The sequence below is a fragment of the Anomalospiza imberbis genome, chromosome 3, assembly GCF_031753505.1.
Source record: "Anomalospiza imberbis isolate Cuckoo-Finch-1a 21T00152 chromosome 3, ASM3175350v1, whole genome shotgun sequence".
Taxonomy (NCBI): Eukaryota; Metazoa; Chordata; class Aves; order Passeriformes; family Viduidae; genus Anomalospiza; species Anomalospiza imberbis.
Window position 1 is genome coordinate 24236046 of NC_089683.1, and position 27074 is coordinate 24263119.

The 27074-nt window shown below is 41.7% G+C and overlaps 1 protein-coding gene across 4 annotated transcripts in view; it reads left to right on the forward strand.

Moving 5' to 3' along the window:
- Window positions 1–374: 374 nt before the first annotated feature.
- Window positions 375–27074, forward strand: part of LRRC1 (leucine rich repeat containing 1) — a 72734-nt gene continuing 46034 nt past the window's right edge. Inside the window, exons 1-2 of one of the 4 annotated variants that reach the window (XM_068183661.1) lie at window positions 375–519; window positions 16804–16921. In XM_068183661.1, coding sequence (XP_068039762.1) covers window positions 16888–16921 — 34 coding nt within the window. In that variant the 5' untranslated portion in view covers window positions 375–519; window positions 16804–16887. Of the gene's footprint in view, window positions 520–986; window positions 1498–16509; window positions 16655–16803; window positions 16922–27074 lie in introns of those variants that run through there. The other 3 variants (XM_068183658.1, XM_068183659.1, XM_068183660.1) reach the window with 3 other exon arrangements.

Sequence of the window (27074 nt, forward strand, 5' to 3'; positions counted from 1 at the left end):
AAAAGTATTTTGTGTTGCTGTGTAGATTACAAAATTGCTATTATGCAACCAGAAAGACGAGATCCTCTAAGACTGTTTTGCCTTCAGAGCTCAGGAGCACATCGCCCCACTCACAGGGGTGTGGAGTGGGACTGCCGGAGCCAGAGGATACAGGCAGAGGACTGCCGGAGTATTTGTCTTTGTTAACTAACCCTTGTGACCTAACGATTGCCCGTTTGAAAATGGATTAAAAAAACCCCCCATATTTCAGAAAGCCTTGAGGATAGTATATATATATATATATATATATATATATATATATATATATATATTTTTTTTTTTTTTTTTTTTTTTTTTTTTTTTTTTTTTTTAATGTTAGACCAATGCAATTTGAGAGAGAAAACATTACTCACGGCCATGTACCTAGAGTGCGTTCCATTCATTTTATTGTGTTACTTTCCAGACAGTGTTCTAACAATTGAAAAGAAACTGTGAGCGGGGTCTGCGCACGCTCCCGCTCGGTGTTCCCGGGCGTTTCAGGTATAGATCGGCATGTCCCAGAGTCGGTAAAATGAGCGTCCCAAACCGCTCCGCGGCACTCCCAGTGATTGCGGACACCGCCTGTGCGACAGCAGCTGCCGCCCGCCGCGCAGGGCGCGGGCCGCTGGCAGAGCCCGCCCGGGGCGGCTGCCGGCCCGGCCGCTGCTGGGGGAGCCGCGCCCCGCGAGTCCCCCGGGCGGAGGGGTGCGGTGCGAGCCCCGCTGCCCGGGCAGCACGTTGAGTTTCCAGCGGGGAAGCTCCGTGCCGGCGCCGCTTTTTTTTTCCCTCGGCAGAAAGTTGTGCGGGCGCCCGCCCCCGGCTGCCCGGGGCGAGGCGGCGCCGGGGCGGGAGCGGGGGGGTGTGCGAGCGGCGGGCCGGGTCCGGGCCCGGGGCGGGGCAGGGCGGCAGGGCCCGGCCCCGCTGATGTCAGCCGGGACGGGGGAGGAGAGGAGGGGGAGCGGGAGCGGCCGCCCGTGTTCCGGGTCAGGCGCGGGAATGCGCGGCGGTGGCCGGCAGCGCTGCGCTCGGCGCCCCGCGATGCCCCTGCGGGGAGGGCAGCGGCCCGCCGAGAGGCACTAGGGGGACGTCCCCGGTTCCGCCCCGCTCCGGCTCCCGCCCATTGTTCTCCCGGGGCCGCCGCGCTCGCCCGGGGCTGCTTCCCGCCGGTGGCGGCGGCGCGCTGGATGCGGCTTGCGGCCGCTGGCTCGCCGGGATCCGCGCTGCGCGGCGGCGGAGCGGGCAGCAGCTCCCGCGGCCGGCGGCGAGGAGGGGGCGGCGGTGAGCGGCGGCGCCCGCCCCGCGGCCCCCGGCGGCGGGGCGATGTTCCACTGCATCCCCCTGTGGCGGTGCAACCGCCATGTGGAGTCCATCGACAAGCGGCACTGCTCGCTGGCCGCCGTGCCCGAGGAGATCTACCGCTACAGCCGCAGCCTGGAGGAGCTCCTGCTGGACGCCAACCAGCTCCGCGAGCTGCCCAAGGTGAGCGGGAATGGGAGCGGGGGGCCAGGTGAGCTGAGCCGGCAGGTGCCCGCCGAGCTCCCCGGTCCAGCGCCCGCACCGAGGCGGCGGTGAGGGGCTCCTGGGGCCGTGGGTCTGTGGAAGCAGCCCTTGGAGTTAAAGGAAGAGCCGGAGTTTCAGGTTAGCGTTTCCCAGGAGTTTGATGGGAAATGAGCTTTCTCGAGCAAAACCTGGAGATCCGCGTCTTGCGGCAGGACAGGTCCTGTTGGAGGGCAGGGGGGTTGGTGCCGGAGTCGCGGGACATGAGTCTATATTGTGATTAACATGCACGTCATCGGAATTACGAGACCTTGGAGGGTATTCAGCCCTCCCCTTTTTTCCCCTTTCGGTAGATACTGTTCCGTACATGGGAAAACCAAAACCCTCCAGCAGATAACCGCGTTCCCGTTTCTGCCTTCTACTCCTGGAAACTTTTTTGTGCAAAACACGAGAGACGAATAAGCCTTTTTCTGTGTCTCAGTCTAAGTCCCGCACAGCTGTCAGTGTTTTGCTTCTCACTAGAAGCATGTACTCAGAGTTTTATGCATTCTGTATTTTTGGTTTTATTGTCAAAGGTGAATTGACTTTAAATTCAACATGGTTTTGAGACCTTGAAGTGGTACCTACCAGTGTGCCTCTCCAGGTGGCACTTGCAGATTTTGCCAGAGGAACTCCATCAGAGTGGTTGCAGCGCGGCTCCACAGATGCAGAGGGAGTGGGAGGCATGCTCGACTTCTGACTTGAGGACCCACGGGCTTTTATCCCCGTCTTTGTTCTTTAAACTTTGGACAACTTTGGCCTTTGTGAGATGTGACTGGTAGAGTTTGACACGGGAAGTGTTACCTGGAAGCTATGTCTTAAAGCTATGTGGACACTTACTAACTTGGAATCCAAGAAACTGAACTCACTAGCCAGAAATTTTTTCAAAAGCACCTTTGTTTGTACCTGAATCAAAGTTGCTCTGTTCATACCCAGACTTAAGCAGCCTTACTTTTTCCTTTTTGAAATTCAGTGCACTCACATACACTCTTTTTTCAGCTCTACATAGTAAGAGTAATCGTGGTGGCTAGGTTTTCCTTCAGACAGTAGTAAAAATATTCAGTTGAACTGACGTGTTAAATTTGGCTTTTTCTTTTGAAAAGCCTAGGCACAAGTTTGCATCTTGTTGTGACTGAACTTTTTATCCTTCTGAAGTAGAGCAAAACTGGTTTGCATAGCCTGTGTGTGGATGCTATTTTTACTTCCAGCAGTTTTTGCTGGCTTTGTGCACAGACCAAACTCAGGAGTCCCTTTGTACTAGACCTTTTTTCTAAGTGTTGGCTTTCAGGCTTGTACACATCATATTACAGGGGTTTTTAATGTGCATGTAACTAAAATCCCATTAACACCCATGGCTCTCTAATTTTTTAAAAAAATAATAAATTCACCACCAACTAGTTGCTGTGTACAAATGTAAAGGATGATATCTGTTCATGGTGTTATATGGTATTAATTTCTGTAAATAGAGTGCAACCATTTATTGTTTCTCTTCTATTCCTTGAACCATAATATATGAAATAGCCTTTTTTTGCCCTGTGATGCTTAAAGAGACCACTTTTTTCCCATTGGTTACATGTGACTATGCATTACATCCCATACCTGTAAGAAATAGCTGAGGGGGTTAAAAAAACTCCAAAAACCAACCTAGGCTTCTTGGCATTGTGGTAGAATCAAGCAGAAGTTGAAAGAAGGTTCTTTTTGTATTTTTTTTTCTTTTTTTTAATGTGCATGGATCGTATTACAGGAGTGCCTAAATATACTGTAGGAATATGTTTGTGGGTTTTTAGCTGGACTAGGAGGAATCTGATGAAATACAACCACAGAAATACTTGTATCTGTCCTAAGTACTTTGTGCCTTGTCAGCAGTGCAGGGAGGCATTTTTATTGGGGCTTCCTGCACAAACCTATGAACTTTCCTTGTCAGTTCCTTATTAATGATTTGTGATAAATGGAATATGGCGCCATCGCTCATGTAAGTGTTGACTCTGCAGGATTTTTAGATACAAAAATAGAGCTGCAGTTCTGAATGTGAAACTAATCTATTGAAGGTGAAACTGATGAGAAGAGCCCTGTTCAACTTTTCTACCAGCAGATAGTTCTGAAAGTTCTCCTCTAGGAATCTGGTTGAGGAGAATCATGGAAGATCTCTCAGTGGAAGGTAGCTACAACATATATTGCTCATTCCTGTTATATTTAAAGGGTAGTGTCAATGCAAAGTACAGATAAAAAATTGGTAATCAGTGCAAAAAGCTGGGGTAGACCATACCTCTGGTAGAGAAAACATGGGGGAAATCACCAGTGTGTAATTAACAAACTATTAGGTCAGCATAGATAAAAGTGGTTGTTACATCCTTAATTTAGTGTAATTCATTATATTAGTCTGAGCTCCATTAAGTTTCTTCTCTATGTACATAAAGGCAGTAATACAAAATCAAGCTAGATTTGGGCTGAGTTGAGGCCTAAACAAGTCAGGAGAATTGTGTGACTCTCAGTGGCTGCTTAGTTAGGTGTTTTTCAGTGCTTGATGAAGTCCTAAAGTTCACAGTGATCTGTGCCAATTCCTGGTGAATCACCTGTGGGCTGTGCTGATGCCATAATATAATCCTTCAACACTGATAAGGTGTTTGTGTTGCTGAGATGATTGTGATGCCCCTTAGGAAATTGCTGCTGTAAAGCCTCACCTTGGCACGGTGAAGAAGATTCGCCCTTTTAACTTGCAGCAGAAGTTGCCGTGGATGGAGGAAACCCCAATTCTGCTGCTCAGCTCTTCATTGTGCACACAGGTAGTTCAGATTCATTTTCCCACTGTGGCCAGCTGTGGTCTGAAAGGTATTTTACATTACAGGTCTTGTAATACTTCTCTGAAATTGAGTAGATACTGGTGAGTTCTTTTACCAACTTTGCCATGGCTACAACTCAGACAGTGATGATGGCTTTATTTCTAGACATCCACTTTCCATCCACTTGTATGTAGGAATCCCCTGGCCCCCTCTAAGCACGGGGGCGGGGGAGGAATCCTGCATGGGCTGAGATAAAAGACAAAAAGTGCTCTTCTCTTCATCCCTTCAAATGTAAAGCTTTCTGAGGAAGATAAATATCAGCAAGTGGCATGATGAAATATGTGGACCTGCTGCATTTCTCTCAAGCTGATGAGGCAATTTGTGTTGGATGCACACGCTTTCCCCCTCCCCCCGGTTCTCTCCGCCCCCATTTCTATCAAGTAGCAATAAAAGGTGTTCTTTGGTTGGTTTGATCCAATACACCAGTTAGAGAATATACTCTAACCCATCCTAAAATCTCCATTTTGAGATACAGAAGTAGGCCTTGGCTTTGTTTATTTTGCAGTATTTCCTAGCATACTTAAAACCTCTCTTATTCTAAAATAAGCTAGTAGAACGTGGGATATGTTAGGGTGTTAATGAGAAAACCCAACAGAAGAAACACACATAAAAATCCTTTCAAAATACGGAAGGCAACTTAGAGAATTGCTGAAGCGTCTTGAAGGGAAATAACTAGCAGGACTCAGCACTGTTGCTGAATTGTATGTTATGAGAGTCATGTGAAATATCCTCAGGAGAAACAAGGAATACACTTGAATCATGTTGAGGGAATTACTTCGCTAGTTTTATTTTTCTTCTATAAGCTGACCAAAATGCATGGTAGGATTGTTCACCTTTTTTGAAGGGGAGAGGGTGGGAAGGGTTCATCTGGAAAACACCTGAAAAGAAATGTCTGAGAAGCAGAGAGAGGTGGATGTCATTGCCCCTGTTATTTTTACTCTTTCCCATGTTTGCTTTCTTGTGCATTAATATGTGGACCAGAAAAAGAACTGTTTCTCTAACCCCCTTTTCCCTGCAAATAACTTTTTTTCACCAAGTTGTATCTGTCAGCATTTCAAGAACACAAGGTAATAATTTTTGTTTGTAGAGTAACTTAAAGGTTTTTTATATGATTTTGCTGCTGCACATTTGGTTTCCCGTGTCAGTAAGTGAAACTTTGTCAAGGTTTCCTTAGCAGCTCTGCTGCATTCTTGGGTCTCCTCTTCGCTCCATTCCCCAGTTACACGATGCAGAGCTTGTTCTTATGCTGACAGCGACCTTTTTCTGTCTTTACCACTGGTGTCTCAGACTCCTCACCCTGCATGTTCATACTTTCCCATCCTCCCCCATCCTTCATGTTCCAGGATCTTTCTTATTTCCTCCAACCTATAGAGCTCTGTCTGCCGTCTGTTGCTGATGCTTTGCTTCCTCTCCTGTCCCTTCTGTGCTGGGTTCTTGACTGCCTTTGCAAACATCTGTTTCCTTTGTACTCTGCTCTTTCCCCTTCCTTTCTGCTGCCTCCCAGGTTCCCTCCTCTACCCTTGCCCTTCTTGCAGGATAAGCCAGCCTGGTGGGATGTGCTGGAGGAGCAAGCTGTATACTATTAAGCTGCTGGTGGTTTTCCACAATAATGAAGTCTCTCTGAAGCCTTTCTCAGCAGATGTGGCTGTTTTCCCACAGAACAGCAATTTCTAGCTGTCAGCATGCTTCTCGCCACTTCTGTTTTACAAGACAAATTAAAGAGCTGCACCCTTTGGTCTGAAAAGGATGGGCTATGTATAGGGTTGGTGGTAAAGTGTAGCTCCTAACTTGCTTAAACAATTCCTTCTCCTGTGTTGGATCCCATGTGTCTTCTGTTGATTGTTTTGTGTATCTGATTTTATTGGAAAAAAAAAATAAGTGGTTGCCAGTGTGCGTAGAGTAACTTAAAAATGTAATTTGTGTGTTTTTTTTCTAAACCCATAGCATTTTCATTTTCCTTGGGAGTAAAAACTTGAGGAATTTTTGAACTCAAGCTGTAATGTGCAGTGTATCATTTGCTGTACGTCAAAAACTATTCTTCACTGAAGAGTAGGCTTTCTGGCAAATTGCTTTGATAGAAGAAAATAACACATTCTGCATGATGGGTTTCAATAGCTTTTCTAATGAAAAGCATCAGATAAAAGTAAAATGCTTTCAATTCTATAGATCAGTCTGTAGTTGATGAAATGGTGTTTTCTACTCCCGTACATGAGAATTTAAGGGCAAATACATCCTGTCAGCTTAATTTTGCTGTGATTCAAATTTGCAGTAGAAAACTGAATCCCTGTATATTTCTTTTCCAGAGGGAAAAAAAAAAATCTTAGGAACCCTTGAATGCAGTATTATATTTTGGCCTTTGTATTAAATCACAGCATTCTTTTCATTGGTGGGTGGTGGAAATAGCTTATAACTCTTGTTTTGCTGCTGTTATGTCTTGCTGCTGCTCAGTTCTTTAACTCAAAGAATAAAGACAACTTTCCCATGATACTTGTAGCAGATGTTGTTTATGGAAAAACTCAGTGGCAAAAAAAAATTCAAAATTTTTTCTATGCACTTAGTTTAGCCTAAGAGTCTGAGGAAGTTTTTTTTTTTTTCCTTTGGGGAATGATTTTTATGTAGCATTTGTAAACCTAATGTAGTGCAGCACTGAATCATTTCTCATCTCTGAGCTTACAAATTATATCTGTCATCCTTGGTGTTATATACTAAAGCTTTTCTGTAGAGTTACTAGGTAGATGTGAGACCCTTTTCCCGAGAGACCTGTTTAAACCCTGACCTCTTCCTGTGCCCCACTTTCTTTGTTAGAGATGCTGCTGTTCTGCTGCTGCTTGGCATTCAGCACTGTTGGTATCTCTATTATGTGTGGTGTTGAAATCCAGGGTGCTGTTATCTTACAAAGTCATGTGAAAGCTCCTTAAGAAACAGTCCCTCTGTTCTTCCCATACCATACCATTGTCTCAGGAAAAAAACTGTTCTGGACTGAGTTCTACTGTTCTATCATTGTTTCTATCATTATGCAACCATAAGCTTGAAAGACACTTGTTTGGTCAGTGGCCAGTAATCTGTGGAAAGACATGATTATTGTACTATACCCCTCTTTAAATTTGTGTTTATGGCTGCTTAAGTTGTACATATATAGGAATTTTATTTCCTTTTATTGAATGCATAGATCTCCTTGAGTTTGGAGAGATGTGGTGGGATACCTCACGTGGCTGGAGTGCTGCAGTGGATGAACACAGGCTCTTTAAGGACAGGACAGGAAGGCAGGCATGGGAGTTGCCCTTCAGATGAGAGAACAGCAGGGATTTGTGAAGTTTTTCTTTGGGAGGGATAATGGGCCAGCTGAGAGCAGCTTGGGATTAGTGGATGACATTGTTTTGGGTGTCTGCTGTAGACTGCTTGATCAGGATGAAGTAGTAGATGTCTTCTTCACATAAATGGAAGAAGTCTCATGTTTGCAGGCTCGGGCTCTCATATGGGTCTTGAATGACATGACAGCTGGAAGGACAACACATTAGGACATAAGCTAATCCAGGAGTTTTCTGAAGTGCTTTGATGGCTTCCTATCACAGGTACTCAAGGATTTAATGGACAGGTGATCTGTTGAAGCTCATACTTAAAAACAAGAAAAGGCAGGTTGAGATGTGAAGATCAGGGTTGCAGTAGCTGTACTGACCTTGTCACCTTGGCTGTAGTGACCATGAGGTAGTGGAGTTCTGGGTTCTGAGAGAAAGGAACTGGACAATAAACAGCATCTTGAGAAAACAAACTTTGATATATTTAGGATTCTCCTTGGAAGAGGTTGGTAAAAAATATGTTTATGCTGCCATTCAGCAGGACAGGGAGAGGCTGGAGAAATGGGCAGAGAGGAATCTCATGAAGTTCAGTAAAGAGAAATATACCTGCACCTGGAGAGAAATAACCCAATTCTCCAGTATAGGCTGAGGGCCAACCATCTGGAAAACAGTTTTCCAGTAAAAGGCCATGGGTAACCTGGTGGACAAGTTGTCTGTCAGCCAGCAATGCTCCTTCATGACAGAGAAAGCCAACAGTATCGTGGGCTGTGTAATACAAAGCATTGCCAGCAGGTGATCCTTTTCCTCTGGCTAGCTTTGGGGAAACAGACTTGGAGTGCTTTGTTTAGTGCTGGGTATCCCAAAAGAAGAGAGACGTGGACATACTGGACATACATTGTAGGGGCCACAAAGGCTGTTAAGGGCTTGGAGCATCTCTCAGGAGAGAAGGCTAAAGGAGCCAGAACAGTAAGCCTTGAGAAGAAAAAGGCTCATGGTTGTAATATAAATACATATTAATCAGCATGAAACCTTGCTTGGGGTGCCCCGTGACCTTACAGGAGGCAGTGGGCAAAGGCTGAAACACAGAGAACTGTCTGAAATAAGAAAATACTTTTTTACTGTGAGGATGGTCAAACACTGGCATGGGTTGTCTAGAGAGGTTGTGCAATCTCTGTTCATGAAGATGTTGTAAACCTGACTGAACATGGCCTAGGTGACCTTCTCTAGGTGACCCATGTTTTGAGCAGGGGGTGCACTAGGTGATTTCTAGAGCCCGTTCCAGCCTCACCTGTTTTATGATTCTGTAGAGGGCATATCAAAGATTTTGCCCATCTTTAACTTGGGTGTTTTTAATGATACAAATGGAGTTGTTGTGGTTTTCAAGGTTTATTCACCCTCAAATGTTTAATTGATTTACTTACTACATTGATAGTGTCATGGTATTTTTGCACATCTTGCTGTAAATCCTTTTAGAAATACCACTGTATGATTTGAACAAGCATGTATTTACAGTTAGTGTCAGAGAGAGAACTGTGCCACTGGCTGAAGCTGAAGCAGACTGTATGCACACAGTGAAAGTAGTTCTATTGAAAGTTCAAGAATTTTTTCAGTATGACAAATGCTACTTAAAATACTTGCTAAGAACACCAGTATCTTGAGAATATGTTACCTTTTGTAACCTGTTGTGAGTATAGTCAATTAGTACTATCATGCAGTATATGCCTGAATTAGTAAAACCCATAATAGTTTGTAGAGAAGCAACACTGTATCCTTTTATTAACATAGCTCTAAACATAGAGCTCTGTGTTGAAGGGTACAAAGAAGTTTAATACCAGATAAGTATGTCTAGGTTTTCTCCTCCAGGTTTCCAGATTTTTCTGTTGTATTGCTTTGGACTTGAAGAAATACTTCACCTTTTGACATCAAATATGAAAGACCACAGTCTGATGGAAGCAGAGGAAGAACTTAGTCTGCTGTTTCCTAAACAAAGGAAAGTCATTGTCTTCTGTGTTAGTGTCCCTGCAATTGTTCAGAAGATTTTTGAAGTTTGCTTGGTTTGAAATATTTTCTAATGGCAGTTTTTTGTAGTAACAGCTCAGCTCTACTGATTTTTTTCTGCTGGGCTGAAAGAAATTTAGTTATGTTTCAATACCTTTAACTTTTTTTTGTAAGGTGTGTACTGTTGTAGTAGACTGGTAGCATTCATTTCTCTTTGTGATGTACATAGGTGAGACAAGGTTTGTGGGCAGAGATTATACGTCTGGACCTCTAAAATACATTTTATGATTATACATAGAGTTATTTTTCTAATTATATCAGTTGGTCTAAAAAAAAAAGACATTGCCTCCTGCCAACAGTCTTGTATACTGGAAGACTACTGCATGCTAGAAATTCATTAGAGAGATTAATGTGGACTTTGGTTGGTTTTTTTTTTTTTTTCCTACAAAAGGCAAATGCATTTAACTGCAATGAATCCATATTTCATTGTAGTAGATGTTTTCTGGCTTCTCTTAAAGGCAGAGGTTGTCCCTGTGCTCTAACAAAAAGCTCTAGCATGGAGTGCTCTTTAACCTTTATTGCCTCTGCTTAATTGACATAAAAGAGAAAGTAAATCCTTGTCTGCCAGGAACAGTAGGAGACAGCCTGGTCAATGCATTGCTTGGCAGCACAGCATTTTGATTCAGTGCTGCAGTGTATTGGTTTTTGAGAGTGGATAGTCCCCTATTTGTCTTTTAAAAGGAATGGTAACAACTGAGAGTAGGACCTGCAACTGGCCCATCCTTGTCAGTGGTTCAGAAAATAGCAGATGCTTTGAAAATGAAGTGTCAGAAGCGTAGCAGGTCAATGCTGAATACCAGCTTCAGTGAGGCATTGGTATCATTTTTGCTCTGTCTTCTCTAGGCCTTCCCCCACAGCCCTTCTTGCCTGGCTGATCTTTCTGTTTGGCTTTCATTTCAAGTACCCATTGGAGGGTACTTGGAGGGTACAGCAGTTGTAGCATCTGGTTTTGTTTAGGATATGTGCCCATGAACTGTGATGTTTCATTAATATTTTTCTCTTGTTGTGAAATCTAGTAATTTTATTAATGTTTTGTATGGACTCCTGCTTAAATGTCCACCTCCATGATGTCTTTCATTAATATTCATGATGGCAAAGTTGGTAGTAGAATGTTGCAAGACCAAAGGATAGCTTAAATATATTCTGCATTCATGACTGGGTGTGTGAAACAATCTTTCATCGTGCCAAATATATATAACAGTTCTGGTTTTGCTCACGGCGCATGTGAAGACAGAATTAGAGACCTCAGCTGCATGGAGTGGTTGTCCATTTGCCAGCCTGCCACAAAACAGGCAGGCAGAGGTCTGTGCGCTGCTATCACTAGCTGCTGCTGCATCTCTTCATGGCTCCAGAGGAAGTCCATCAGCTGCTTCTTCCATGCAGAGTCATCAGTTTGCATGATGACCCTGCTGTGCTGCACCGTGAGTTCGTCCCTGCCCTCAGACATTGTTTCAGTATCTCAGGGAGTATTTTATTTGAAAATTAAAGTGTGTTCTGCCCAAAGGATCACGTGGGATCTGTATTTGTGAAACCCTGTTGCCTTTGCCAGCTGTCCTTGCTCTCAGATGAAAGCAGACAGAGTGATTTGAGGGGTCCTGATGTTGCTAGCAGGCTTTGTGGGAGATGCCAAACTGATAATGCCCATGCTAGGCTTTTCTGGAGTCTGCTGAGATCTTTTTTTCACACTTCATGAATCCAGTGTAGGATGCAGCTTCCTCAGCATTTTATTGTGCAGCTAGTTTGGATGTGCTTCTGTGAGAAAGGTGTCTGTTTTCTGTGCTCTTGCTGGTTTTCTTCAGCGCTCCCACCCATGCTACTGGTAGAAGTCTCTGGGTTGGATTTTAAGACAATGATGTACAGGATTGCAACCTAGAAAGTTTTTTGCTCACAAGTTACTTGTGGATTTCGACTGAGGGTGATGTCTTGAGGCTGGAGTGGAGTGCAAAGTGCATTACAACTTGCTGAGAGCTCCAGTTTGGGATGTCCACTGGCTGACTGGAGTAGAGGTGATATTTGAAATCCCACCAGTTGGTGAGTGTAGGGCATTGAGTGTCCTATCTCCTTAGCAATCCTTAGCACTGAGTGACCCTTACTGATAGTCTGTCAAAGGCCTTGCTGTTGATGATTTTGACAGAAGTGGATTGGAGAGGAATGAGGAAAAGCTCGCCCTTCCCTCTTCGCCTTTGCCCTTCAGGCAGATGGGGAATGTGCATGTATGCTTGTGCCAGAGCCTGGTTATGAAACCCATTCCAAGGAAGCTGAATGCTTGAATTCAGTGGTGCTGCTTCACTACGGGATTTAGTCCTTATTTTCCTCATGGTGCCCTGACCACCAAGCAGTTTGTTCACCTTAAGTGAGTTGGGCTTCCTCTGCTCTCACTGAGGCTTTGCAACAGTACAGACAAAATGGTAACTTCTCGGGGTCAAAAGCGAGGGGCTAGGGACCTTGTTGGGGAGCAGCTATGTTGCAAGGTTGTTTCATGGATTTGATGCCTTATCTCTTGTTCACTGCTTTGCTTACCAAAATTACCTCTTCTACTTGTGTTTGCCTGAAGAAAGACCTCAGAAAAAGATCCTTATGAAGCAGTATAAAAAAGTATGGGGAAGGATTTGCTGTAATTTCCCTTATCCGATGACCAAAGGAGGACACATAGCTGGTGATTGGAAATAAACAAATGAAATGGTGTCCCCATTGATTTTTGTTTACAATGTGGGACAAGAAAATGGAGCCTAAAGTAAGATTTGAAGCAAGAATACATTTAGGAGTTAAACTGTGTTTAAATTACTATATACCACTTCTTAATTCTAAAGCACAGATAGCCTTTAGTTGGTCATTTGTAAGTTTGGAAAATGGGTGAAATAAATACATTATTAAGCAACAGATGTACTTAAGAAACAGATCCTAATAACATACTCTGTCTTATAGCTTACCTAAATCATTTTAATATAATAATGTAATTGCCTGAAGAAGCCTTAAAAGCTGAGGCAGCATGTGTATGTGGAAAATCCACATTGGCATCTGAGGGAAATCTGACATAAGAGCAAATGCTTACAAATTCTTAATCATGTCAGCAACAGCTCAAGTGCCTGCAAAAAAAAAACAAAAACAAAAAAACCAAAAAAAACCCAAAAAAAACCCCCAATCAAACAAACAAAAAACCAAACCTGAAGCAAAAAACCACCAAACCCTCATCCTATTTGGCGTATATGTAACCGTGAAACAAGTTAATTTGCAATTTTCTTTCTCCTTTACATCTCATTCTAATTTCTACTGCTTATGCTAGCCCATTGTGAGAATTAGGCAATGAATTCATAAAGGTTCTAATTTTTAATTCTCTTTGCTGCTAGTAGTAGCGTTTTATGGAAATGTTTTGCTTAACACAGTAAACATTTATCTATGCTACCTGTGCCAGATGAGTTTGGAGTATGACGTGTCTCTAGCACCGCAAAGGCTCTAGTAGCTCAGATGATGCTGAAATGTTGCTCCTCCCCTTAACAACATTAGCTGCAAATAGGTCTTTGTTACCTCCTATGTGTTTTACTTCAATTGTTTATTGTTTTCATGTATTTCCATTTATGGTTTTTTTTTCCCATCAGCTAAGGTGCTGAATTTTCAGGGCAAATTCTCAGGCATGAGTATTTTTTGTTTTGGGAGAGAACCATTGAAAGAAACCCAGAGATATGTTGTCTTGGCCACTTGGACGGAAGAAAATATCCTACTAGTTTGGCTTAATTCTCTTTTTTTTTACTAGAATTGAGTGCCAGTTGTAGTGGTATTCTTAAAAAATATATATATAAAAAATGCGGGCTGTGGGATCACACTGTCTGTTTATACTTTTCAGTGAGTCATGCATTTACCTGTTACTTTTTTTGCTTGCGTTGGCTGACGTCGACCCAATTTTGTCAGAATGAAGTTTTTTTTTTAAATATGTGTCTGAGTGAGAGAGTCTTGATTTGTTTTCCAGTGAGTGAAGGGATATGTTCAAGATGTGTATTCTTAGGAAATCCATATAATAGAAACCTCTATAAATTCTTTGATAGCAGGAAAAGCTTCAGCTGAGGGTCAGGAACTGTTACTAAATAGCAAGTTGTGGGCTACTCCAGTGCTTATGCTCATGGCATTATTTTTCTCATTGAGGCACTATTAATTAGGCTGACTAAACTAAACAGCATTACAAGTGTTGCCAAGATACTCACAGAAGCATTGGGTCTGCAATCAAAACCAGCCATTAGAGTGTGCTGGGTGGATATGCTGCTCTGGCCAACAGCCCCATTGCCCTTTGGATCGTGTTAGAGCTTATCAAATAGAGGCAGAACTCTATTAGATACATCAAATTAGGAACATGTTTCTTGTAGGCATGTATTTCAAAAATTGCAGCTATTTGTACACATACATATATATATATATATATATATATATGTTTATGTTTGTTGAACTCTATTGAGTAAGCTTCTAATTCTCTTTGTTCCCTGTTTTCTCTTTGTTCCCTTTGTGGCTTTTTTGGAAGGTAAAACATGTATTGCCGAAAGGAGTTGCTTGCCTCTCCAGCAGTGCTTCAGAGCACTAATGATATGTCTTAGATAAAGCAAGACCACTTACCAAAATGGGAGTAAGATGCACTAAATGTGCAAGAGTCCTGTAGTATAAAGGGAAAAAAACCCAAACCATTAGTTCAAAGAAATGCCATTTGTGTAACTGCAGTTTGATTTTTATCTAGGAAATGGTGTCATTTATTAAAAATTGTTATGCAGACTGAAAATAAAGTTTCCAGTTAAGTTTTCTTTAAAGTAGTAGTCAGCTGAAGAAACAGGAATGTCTTTATTTAAATATTGTGTAATATTGCTTGTTGCACTTGTGCTCTGCACATTTAATAAATACGGACTGCATTGACACGTGGTACTGTGAGCACCCTCAAACCTTCCTGAGGATGTCCAGCTCTTAACAGGCTTTGGATGACTGCTCTGTCTTTTAACCATGTTCCTTCTGTCTTTGCTCACTTGCCATTGAATATCTGTCAGGGACAGCTGTTGCTCAGATAAGATTTATAGGAGAACATCAATATTTATAACTGTTATATAGTTTAGCAGCTACACACTGCTTTGAGGAACACATTTTGGCAAGTATTTATTTTTGAGTGTTAGGACAGATTGGGATCTCTTCTGTGGAACGCACTCCTGCTATGTTTTCACAAAAGTGTCTTTAAGTGCTTTTCTAAGCTTCTGATGGGTTCTTGGTTTAGTCATATTAATAAATATTTAGAGAAAGGACTACATTTGTTTTAAAGTAAGTATGGTAATGATATGAATGCAGTTACTGATCTTTTGAGGACATGAAGGATTAAAAAGCATTTGTGGCTGTTTTAATTGGAATATAAGATTTTATGGAGCTAGAAATATGGAATTATAGAGGATTTTACATTCCTCTTAAAATTTCAACTCTGTTATAGAACACTTTTAATATGGGGGAGGGTAGAGGAGTGACATTCTGACTCAAAAATGCTTTTGAAATTCCACATTCATATCTGGTGCATCTTTTACTGTCGAGTGTTTATAAACTTTTTAAAGCTCTGTCCTTCTTATCCCCTAAAAGGAACCCATGTTTTTGAGGGAAAATACATTTGTTTCAGTTGTGATTTATTTGTCTGTGACAGTGTATACTGAAAGTTTGATGCAAAAGTGCAAAACTTTGCACTTAACTTGATTATGATCTTGACCACAAGACACTAAAAATAAGATTGAAAGCCTGTATTGTAATACAGATTGATTAAACTGCTTTTGCCTTGTGTCCTAGTAAGATGCCTTACTGCCCTGTTTTGTGTAAATCTAAGTCATATCTGAGTGATGTTTAGAGCATATACTCCATCACATAAATAAAATAAAAGCTCAAAGAGAGGTGCTAATTCCCTAGAAGGGATTGCAGGTGATGAAATGTAAGTGGGTATCCCAAATTTACAATAACTTCCATTACTCTAAGGTGGCAAAACCATGGGGGTGCAGGCATGCACACATGCTGTGAGTGGGTGAGATGCACGTTTGACTGCTGGGTCAAACTCCCTATGTACTCCAGGGGCACAAAACTCACTCAAAATTGGAGGTGTCTGTTCAGTTTTGATCAACATGACTTGTGTGTAAAGTAATTTCATTCTGCACAAATCCTCACCCCTTGCAGTCACTCTTCTTGAAATGCCTGCCTGGAAGAAAGGAAAGTTGTGATAAGAGCTCCACAACTTTCTTAGCAATGCCTACATCTCAATGGATTTTAAATGATCCTTTTTGAGTCACCAGCTGCTCCCAGTGCCTGGGGTTGCTGTGACTTTCAGCTTGGCCTGTTTGATTGTTATTTTGTCTTGGGGGTTGCCAGACCCCATGAGCCCATAGCTGGGGTCAGGGAACGTTAGCATGCTGTCTTGCGTTGTGCGCCGTGTTCTCACGTGGACGGGGCTGGGCTAGGTTTTTCCTCAAGCAAAGAAGACCTGAACTCCTGCCCAACCTTCATTAGTCCTTCTGAAACTGGGCCAGAGAACAGAGGGTGTTTGAGGCTGGACAGAAAGCCTGCCTGGGGGAGGCTGGTTCTGTAACCCAGCTGGTTTTGGTGTTCACTGGTGCAGACCTTGTCAGCCCCTCTTCATCAGTTTTCTGGATCTTGTTCTTTAGAAGTCTCCCTGTGCATTAACTGCCTAATGAGCCCTGGTATGTTATTAGGATGCTTTTAATTACTGTGCTTGGTAGCCTTGCCCCATTAATGACTTGAAGCTGGCGCTCTGGATTTTGCTAGTGTCTGTCTGCAATGATCTTTAACAGCAAGCTTTATGGATTATTTTTTTACATACATTTTCATTTTAGCTAAAATACAGGTTATAGTTTGTCTGCTTGTGAAAATTAAAACAAAGTGTTCATTCTGATACAGGTGTGAAGGAGATCTGCATGACTAATGCCATGCAATAGCTTTAATTAGCTCACATTTTGAAAGTGATTCCAGTTATTCCTCATCTTTTATCATGCCTATATGTGAGTTATGTGAATATTTTCTGAAGTGTAATTTTTTCTTTCTTTCAGCCTTTCTTCCAGCTTGTGAAGTTACGGAAACTTGGACTTAGTGATAATGAAATCCAACGGCTCCCTCCAGAAATAGCAAATTTCATGCAGCTGGTGGAACTTGATTTGTCTCGAAATGGTAAGCTCCAGGGTTAATTTGTTTGATTCTCTACTGTCCTATGACATGGTCTAGAAAACTGTGTTAGGAGGGTTTTTCTATCTCAGAAATTGTTATCTATGTCCTACAGAACACTTTCTTGTCTAATTCATGGATTTACCTCTTGTTCTAGAGGGATGGAGGGAAAGAGCAGAGAGGGGAGCTTGTGGAAGAAATACAGTAATAAAATAGTGCTTGACTGTAGTTCTGTGTTTCTGAGAGCCTGCTTTATTTTCCAGTTTAAAAAATGTGATTGTTTCATATGTGTATCTATCATGATGTTGACTTTTTTTCCCAAGCTCTCTGAAATGCCTAGCATTTAGAGATGGAAAAAAACAAGGAAAAAAGAAAAAAAATAAAGCTGCTTTCTGTCCTAAGAAAAGGACTGCCTGTGGGTTAGAAGTCCAGTTCTTTATCTCTGCTCTGCTCTTTACCTGGGATTAGCAAGAGGCAGAGTGGTGGTATTTCTAGTTGTACTTTTGGAAGAAGAATCAGTCTGTTTGTCAACTGCAAAGATAAATTCAGGAAAGAATGCCGGGAGAAACTATCTTCTAAAATGTGTTGTTGGAAACAACGTGGGTTTATTGTTTGCTTGCAATGCTTGCTGCATATATTGTCCTGCATTGTGATGGAGTGAAAACATCTTTTTTTTTTCTGTGGCCTGGTGAACTTATTAGTTCTACAAGAAGTTCAGGGGCTGGCAGGTCACCTTTAAGCAGTCTTTTGACCCAGTGATCTAAAAAGAGTGAATCTGTGTTAGCAAATTAGAGCAACTGTCAGCTATTTTTACTTCCTTACATGCAGTGGATGTGCACAAAATGCTCTCTCAGCTGTGATGGAAGGGGTGGGAGTGATCAAGGTTGTGTAACCTTGTAAATAAATGAGGGTTGTAATTGAATATTCAAGAAAATAAACAGTGTAACAGGGAGCCTTTTTTTCTTGAAGGTTTAACTTCACATCGACTCTTTGTGACTGAAGAATATTGTTGGTACTTCAACTTTCTATAGCATATTTCCATTATTTGTTTGGTGCTTTAAATTCTATCTTTATCTGATAATATAATTGATGAAGTGTGATGAGTCTCCAGGCAATTGCTGAAAAATTTCTGTGAACCATATAATTTTATGTACATTAGGAAAACCTTTTAAGAGAAGAAAACTGGAAAAAAAACCCCGAGTCTTAAGAGGCAGATTAGTTAAAACATTTTAGAAATATGTGAACATTAGTTGATGTGGTATTTGGCTACTGAGTTTGGCTGAGTTGGGTGCTGTCAGTGACAGACTTTATACAAAAAGAAAACCTCTGTTGGCTTAGTAATTCTCTTTGCAAATGAATAACTAGTTGGAAATGAGCTGGTGGATCAGAGCCATGTGAACTCTTGTCAGCCTGACTTGGAAGCTGGCTTGAGAACTCAACTGTAACAAGAGCAGATGGTGTGAATGTTTATGGCTGGGTAGATGCGTGTGTCATTAGAAGTTACTGCACAGGAAAGTATTTTTTCCAGTGATAGGTTGAACTAATGCAGGTGGCAGGGAGCAGTTCCTTTCCTATATCCAAGGTTCAATGTTAATTACCCCTTTTATTGCATTGCTTTCTTTTCTCTGTGGTTCATTGCAGAAGGTGACTGATACCATTTCCCTCTGATTAATTATGTCACAGTTACTGCATGACTTGACTCTGCAAATTAAAAATGCACTGTACAGTGTGGTGCAGGGGGGCTGTGGTGGAAGATAACTAGTCTTACTTTCCACTGTTTAGCCATTTTTATGATTGTCTCATGGTTCTCCAAATCAAAAGGCAAAACACACACCATCTGGGATGCTGCAGGGGGAATTCTCACAAAAGGTTTTTGAGATTTACGGTATTTTTATTTATTAGCTTTGTATTTTGAATCCACCCTCCAGCATGTCTCATTCTAAACCTGCCACAGGTTTGTCCTGTTCAGTGGTTTACAATCCAAATGGTTTTGTTTTTCTGACTGCCCAAAACTACTTAGGAAAAAAAAAATAGGAACTCTTCATATTCCTTTCAGGCAGAGAAAAACAGCCCTGCTCTTCAAAATGCAGTATGCTGCATGAATAGGAAACTGTAATGGTGACATCTGAGCTTGGGAAATAAGAGATCATTGTTCTGTGTTTTTTGTTGTTCTAGTTGTCTGGTTTGGTGCACTAATTGCCTTCAGTTCTGGCCATTCTGTTTCCTCAAGAGCTTAAAAATGCAGCTATAAATCCATTTAATATTCTCTGCACGGGAATAGCTTTTTCTAGTTTAACCTCTCATCACAGAAGGAGGAAAGGGTTTTGAATAAACAGAGTACTTCCATTTCTGCCATAATAAAATGGTAACATGTCTTCCCTTCTCCTGCTTTATAACCCTTTGGCCAACATATGATCTTTGAAGCCATGTGAGATGGTGGGTATGTCATATGGGTGGACTTGGGTGCTCTTCAAGCTGCAGTGGCCAGCTGTGCCTGGAGCAGCCATGAGCTGCTGAATCTAGAGGAGGGATCAGTCCCTGCTGAACTTTGGAGGTATCAAAAATATATTGTAAACCTGTGCCATACAGCATTAAGTGCTGTGTAAGTAGCCCTGCTTTGTAGACACTTGGGAAGGGTCCATAGGGAAACTCTGAAATGTCTCTCTTAAATTCTCAGGTGTTTTAAAATGCTCAAGACAGTATATATGTTAAAAATGTGCTACAATAATTAATTCTTCAAACAGTTTCTTGGTTAATGAATGAATCTAGAACTACAAAAATCCTTCAAAGAAATAAAACTAAAAATTCTTGAGCAGATGTAAATTTGATGCTTGCTGTGTAGGAGAGAGAAGTCTGGGGAGGGTAAGGATAGCCTCGGTGGCGCAGAATGAAAAGGATTTGGGAAGGCTAGCAGCCATATATTCTTAAACTTTTCCTGGAATATTTGCATGTTGATGCTATTTCTCATGCCCTGAAAGGCCCATGTGTTCATGCAGATTTTCCTAGGAAGCATCCCCACTGTGCTTTTCTAGTCTGGCTGAGGCTGTTATTTGTGCTAAGGTTGAAAGGATGAATCAAGTAGTGGAATATAAGAGGGCAGAGAAGCTGTGCTAAGAAAACAGCATAGTGATGGTGAACACTTTGAAGGTTATTTGGCAATGCAATTTATCTCTGCTTCTTGGTATCAAATTGTTCAAAAAGCTCATGCACTCATTCTAAGGCTAAAGAAAACAGACTTGTAGTATTTCAACAGTACATGCCTGAGCTTTTGACTTGATGGCAAAATATGTCTGAAACTCAATCATGTTCCCTGAGGAATCCTCTGAGATAGATTCTCACCTGCTGTGTGTCTGAAGCTACTGCTGGTTCCCTCAGACTCCCAGGGTTGATTAAATCTTTTCCTGGATTCTCATACCACGGGTGAATTCTGTGAAGACACTGGGTCACTGAAGTATTCTTGCTTGATGACCCAAAAGTTTGGGTAGGGCTCAGGTGCTTTGCATTGAGCTCCAGTGCAAGTCTTTGCTCTGCATGATGGAAGGGGAGATTCTGCTCTAAGCACAGTCAGAAGTGCCTGTGTGCTATTTTTTTCCCCATGGCACTTGGACATTGTCTCAGGTAAATCCTGAAAGACCCTGTGATTCATAAAGTGCAGTCTCCCAAGACAGAAATTTGTGCTCGAATTTCTGCAGTTCTTTCCTGGTGCCTCGACTGGCACTTAATTTAGCTTCCCTTTCTTCCAAAGTCATGCCCTGTGTTTCAGATACCCGTGAGTTGTCATAGGTTGCTACCCATGCTGCTCATCCCCCAGAGATTTCCTTCAGCGACTCCATCCCCCCCCTTTTCTTCTTGCACAACCCCATGAGGCCAAATTCTTAAAGCTTAGAGCCCTGCTGTCCCAGGTTCATTAAAATGTTAATGGCTTTTCTTCTTCTGTAGCCTCTTTTAGACAGGAGGGGCAATGCATAAAGTTTCTGTAGTTAATTTATATATAGTTCTGTAGTTAATTTAGCATGCTGATATTCAGGATTATGTATATTATGCATGTATGCTGTGTTCTTGCAGACATGGTGCAATCCTTTTTAGTATCCCTCTTCTCCAAGAAAAGGTATTGTTTGCCTTTGACAAATACTAAATCCTCCAAGCTCCACGAATGTTTTTTTCATGATATTGCATGTTCCTTAAAATGCCCTGAAGGTGTTAATTTAACTGTTGTATTCTTATTCGAAAGAAATTTCTATCCTGTACACTTCCTCTTAACAGGTGTGCTGTGGAAGACAGTTTTTTTGTTCCTAATGTTCCACCTTTCACAGCCATTGACAGATTGTTTCATTCATCTCTTTTAGAGTAAAAAGAAAATCACTGTGAGCTAGGATAGTAGGAATTAGGCACTGGAGTGGTTTTCCTATCCTTCTCAGCTTCAGGAGTGCCATTTGAACCGTCCTGCTGTCCACCCCTTTTTCTGATGCAAGCTGACCCCATTGCTTTTGTAGGAGAGGAGCTTTTGCACTGCTGTGTCTACCTGTGAGTTGCTGTCTGTTTGTGATCAAAGCCTGGCAGGTTTTTCTGCTGCTCCTCTTGCTTCCATTGAATGTGTATACCAAGGACTTGGTCATGCAATTCCATAGCATTGATAGTTGCTCTGTGCTGGCAGTTTTGCACTGACTGTCTGCAGTGACTTTCCAGCTGGCAGCAGGCAAGGGGACTCAGATGGTGTGGTCTTCTGTGGGAGTGGTCTGTAGCCTTGCAGTTTGGTGTTATGTCCAAGCCCCGAGACTCAAGACTGTGGAAAAGATGCAAGTGTCAATGCAGTGGGAGAATCAAATTGTTTTTTTATCTTATTGGTAGATAGATCATTCCTGTTCTGTTTGCTGATTCAGCTCTCGGTGGAGTTGAGATCAGTTACTTTGTGGACTGAGGAGTCATGGGTTTTGCTGTGGCATCTACTGAGGAAATCTGTGTGTGGGCACATCTTGTTAAGCTATATTTGGCTCTGCATGATGCTTGATAGCAAAATCTCAACATGATTCTTTACTGTGATAACCAATAAGAATCATACTGTTTGTTTAATGTGTGCAGTTCATATTTCATACTCACCTTAGAGATATATTAGTTGCTACCTATTTTTGCAGTTTCTGGTTAAACTGAGCTTATGGCTGTAATGGTAGTGTGGTTGTTCAGGACACAGTCTTGCAACATGAGGATATTCTCATTTCAAAATCCTCTCTCTACACAGTTGCCATATGTTGTCATTTATATGAAAATAATTACAGATTTAACCAAAGGTAAATATGCTACTTTAGGATTACCGTAACAGTCGAGATGGTTCCTCACAGGCATGTCAATAATCACTACACTGTGTGAGGAAAGACCATGTTGCTGCTATGCAAGGTCTGAGCAGCATCCAGGACTTTGGAAGTCAATCTCTAGAAGATCAGTATCCCAAGTGCTCTATGACCCTTATTGTTAAGTTTTCCTTGCTTCCAAAATGGATCACAGTTGCAAATTTAGAAACTTATATTTTGTTTTGTCTTTAGCTCTTGGAGTGCTTGGAGAACTCTACAACAGTGGTATTTAACTGTCCTCTTTCAGCTGCAGGCAACTTGATTTTTCTGCTTTTTATTTGAAGTGTTTATTCTTTTTAGTCACTTTACTACCCAATTGAAAGTCTCTTTAGAGATCTTGGTCATCCTCAGGACACCACATGCATTGTGTGATACGTAAATTTTATCCAACAAGTAATTAGAGGGCCAGGTGAGTAGGCAGAAGATTTCCTGCAGAGCATCCATCAGTCCATCATGCTGAAGTGGGGTGTAGACTCTTTGCTATGCTGTCTGAGACTCAGCTTACTTGTTTGTATCAGTGCCTGCACATCAGAGCTTTCCCTTTTTAATTCAGCCACCTGCTCTCCAAGGTATGCTTGTCATCTGTACTACAGGATCCTTCCCTTCTGCCCACAAAGTGAGGAAGTGTTCCCCTTTTCCTCTCCCCCACTGAAAATAGGATAACCAGTATTTTTTCAAACTAGATGTTCTGACAGAGAAAAGGCTTAAACACTTGTTTTGGTTCAGCCTGGGCTAGTGATCCAGCTATTTTTTTTTTTTACAGTGAAGAGATAAGCTAAGTAGGGAGAAGCACTTTTGAGTCTTCTGATCTTGTTCTGCAGCCTCACATGGACTCTGCTCTCTTGTCTGGCAGCTGCTGCTGTTGCTTTGTGCTCTTGCCTGGAGTCTGGCTATCCATCTCTGCTGCATTTCCACAGCATCTGAGCAGAGACTTCCTCCATGAAATCCTCTTCTTCTCTGCCTGCCACCAGCTGCCTTAACATGAATATGCTGATACAGGTCTGGTGGCAAATAGCAAAACCTAGAATGCTAAGAAATAGATGGGAATTGATGCTTTCTTGCTCAGTGGACAAGGAAAAAACCCCAAGCCAGCAATCTGTGTTGGAAGGCAGTATAGCTGACAAATGCATCTATTTTGTTAACATATGCAACTGCTGGATGTTGCTTGTTTGCCTTCTGAACTGATTTGTGTCCAAGTGAGTGTTTACAGACAAACAAGAATTGCTCTCCTACTCCTGCATGGACATGTCTTATCTGATACAAGAAAAGCATCCTGTGAATGCATCCTGCTGCAACCCTGGTGTGTACACCTGAAAGTGATGGAACACCCCTCCAGAGGCTGTTGTGTTTTCTATGGTGGTAGAGTAACTTAAGCTTCAGTCTGCATATGAATAGTAACTGGGTTTTGGTTTTGTGGGGATTTTGGGGATTTTTCTTGTGCTAATGAAAGCTAAGGGGGCTTGGAGATAAGAGAACTTTTTTCTCTTTAAGGTGGTTGCTTGCTAACAGTTGTGTTGTATGTTTAGTTTTGATGTTGGGGTTGGGGTTTTTTTTAACATGTCTTATTTCTTGTGACATACCTTTTCTTTGTATTATCTCCCATTTCTCCCTTGAGGTTAGTTTAAAATTTGTGCTTAAAAACATCATCACTTTAATATCTTACACATGAGGTATAGGGAAGGATGTAGAGGAGCATATTAGGGGAGAAAGAAACACCTACTGCAAATTACTTTTGGACTCTGGAGCTCTGCAGAGTGCCTCAGACATGTAGAAATTCTTACTTTGAAGAAGTGATGTAAAAGTGAATCTGATTTGTGAATCTGTGTCACTATAATTGATTTGATGTCAGTAGGTTGGAGGAAGAGGAGAGCTTTATATGCAGCAGGAGAAGTAAGGTAAGGAGATTTTCCTAAATTACTGGACCATGTCCTTGTGCAGGGCTTTCGTCAAGGAGAAGGAAGAAGCAGCAAGTGCTGACTGTGATTGAGAAAGAGAAGATAAATGAAATCTCATGATGGAATAATTTGAGATGTTTAGAAGATGTTATTTTTAAATGGATTCCAGAAAAGTGGATTTTTTCCATCATGGCATGTTCTGCCAGATTTAACTGTTCTTTCTGATGAGATTTTGCTAATGTACTTATGTGTGCATCTAGCAATAGTGCCTTCATACAAATTCAAAGGAAAGCTATGGAGAGGAGCAGGCCAAGTTGGAGGAACCTTAGGCCTGCCTCAAGTGTTAAACATCAGACGGTACATATAGGAGTGACATAAAATAAAGTCTTAATTTTCTGGGTAATCTAGATTAGAGATCATAAAATGGTAGTCTGCAGACAGAAGTTGTTAATTCTTGTGTTCACAGATTTGCTTGGGTTTTGGTTTCTATTTTATTGAGAATGTAAGATGACATGACAATGAAGTTACTGAAGAAATAATCTGGAAGAAATCTGGAACTTTGCTGTTAAAACACTTAAAACACTTTCTCTCATCCACAGCTTCGTAGGTAGAATACTAGTTTTCACATTTTTTACCCTTACTTCTCAGACTAAAAGTATTTAATTCCTATTATCCTTGAGGTCTTAGGTGGAAATTCTTATAAAAATATCTCCATTAACTCTTCTGTTTAACTCTTGACTGGCATGTATAAGTAAATAGGTAGACTACATAAATTCGTTGTCAAACTTTGGCTCGTCCACTTAATTCACCTGGAACTGTTGTTTCCTTGTGATCTGGTCTTCCAGCTCTCCCCTCTCTCCCACCCTTCTTTATTCCTCCAGTTTCAAATTTACCGCTCCTGATCTCTGTTCCTGCTGCTTGCTGCAGCTGAGAAGGATAGTCTGTTGAATTACAGCATGCTATCTGTTTAAAAATACGGCTTGTTCTTGAGTCCCTGCACAGTTTTCTTTCAAGTAACATGTCTAATATAAATGTATGCGTGAAGTACTGTTTTGTGAGGACTTTGTCCCTGGTGCTCCTGTTGGTTTGAAAAGGGATGTTTCCAGAAGCAGTGAGGAGGAGAAATGCAACATGTCTCTTCAGTTTCTTGTTAATTATTCAGTAAGGGATTTACTTGAGAAAATGCAACCTGAACCTGTTGGTGAATTTTCCTTAAAGCTTTAAAGACAGGTCTTGAAAGAGTTTTATCTCTTGTATTGTTGTATATCCTCAGCCTCAGAGCCTGAAGAAGAAAATGTTACAACCTGTTCAAGAACCACTTAATCTCAACAGACTTTGCAAGAACCATATGACTCTTGTCACATTGTGCCCCAAAAGCTGTAGCACTTCATTGAAAGAGGTTGATTACTTTGACTTCAGGGCTAGTAGCAGAGCCTCCTGGTTTAAAAAAAATAAGGGAAACCTGTCTGATGAACATGAATGTCGTGACCTCAGTATGGAAATGGAGGAAGAGGTTGAGTAACCTTCCTCCATCCCTTCCCCCTGCAGGATCAGACCCTTGGGAGCTGCATTTGGCTGCTTTTGGGAGGGTAAAGAGATGTGGTAGGGACATCTGTGACACAGCAGCCTGCTCAGCTGGGCTTTCTAGCTGGAGAGCCCTTCAAAAAGACAAACAAATGCTTGCAGCACAAATTCCCAATTTAAAGGTATTTGACAAAGTGGGCAGTTTCCTTCCATGTTTAGTAGAGGGAGGAGAAGTGGAGAGCAGGCCTGGAAAACTGAGCTTTTCCAAGGGCAGGCTTCTCAGAGATCCCTCTCGAAGGTGGGTGACACAGAGGAACTTCCCTGGAAGTGAAAAGAGAACCTTAAGGCTCCTAAATCATTTGACTGTTGCAGTCCTTAATGCTTCAGTGGACCTTTTGTGTGTGTTGGGGGTATGTGTAAATACCATGGTTGATAATGTATATTATATATGTGAAAAGAGAAGGATGAAAAATTATCTGTGTATTGAATAGGATGGATGAGACCTGTTTTGCTGCTGGTTATCTCTCCTGAGGGATAATGCTGCATGGATTCACAGTCTTTGAGTCTAGAATGGGCTTCCTTGGGTATAAATTTGGTGTAAACTAATCAGCTGCTGAATTACGTTTATGAATTACTGCTAGTTGCTAAGCAGTTAAAGGTGTTCTGTTGTATGTAAAAGTGCTGTATATACCTCTTGGTGGACTTTCCACTATGACCAGGTAAATCAGGTCTGTTCAGCTGATCTTGGCTGGGGTGTATGCAGTGTGTCAGCTCCAGTGCTTCTAACACACAGTGCTCTGTCTTGCCTTCATAGCTGGAAAATATGACTGCATCCAGTAGTTGCTCCCTGAAGGACTCTTGAGCATGGTAGACTCTCCCTAAGGAATGTGGGGCATCTCTCATATCTGAGAATTCAGCAAACTTCTTGCAAAAATATTTTTTTTACTTTTACTCAAGAGTCACTGTTTGAGTAGCTCTGGTCTGGCAGCCCTGTCACAGCCTAGGACTTTCCTAGCCATTGCTGCTGTGATATTGATTAAGTGTTGGAAATTATGTTCATTATTGCAGGATGTATAAAGGATGCTGGCTGTAGTGTAGCCTTTGTGTAGATGCAATATTATCAGTTCTTGAAATTTAATACAGAATGCTGGAAAAATGTGCCATACAAAAATTTTATCAGTTTAAAAATAACCCAGCCATTAGAGGAAGAAAAGTGGGGGAATGTGGATTGAGTGATGTAACCGTTGTAAAAACCTTCCCCAAAAAAAAAAAAAAAAAAAGAGGGGGGGTGGAGGGAGGAGGAAAGGATTATCATAAATCAGAAGGAATTTTAGAATTTCCTTATCTAGGCAGTACAGAATTCCCTAGTGATAAACTTACTTCTAAAGTTACTTG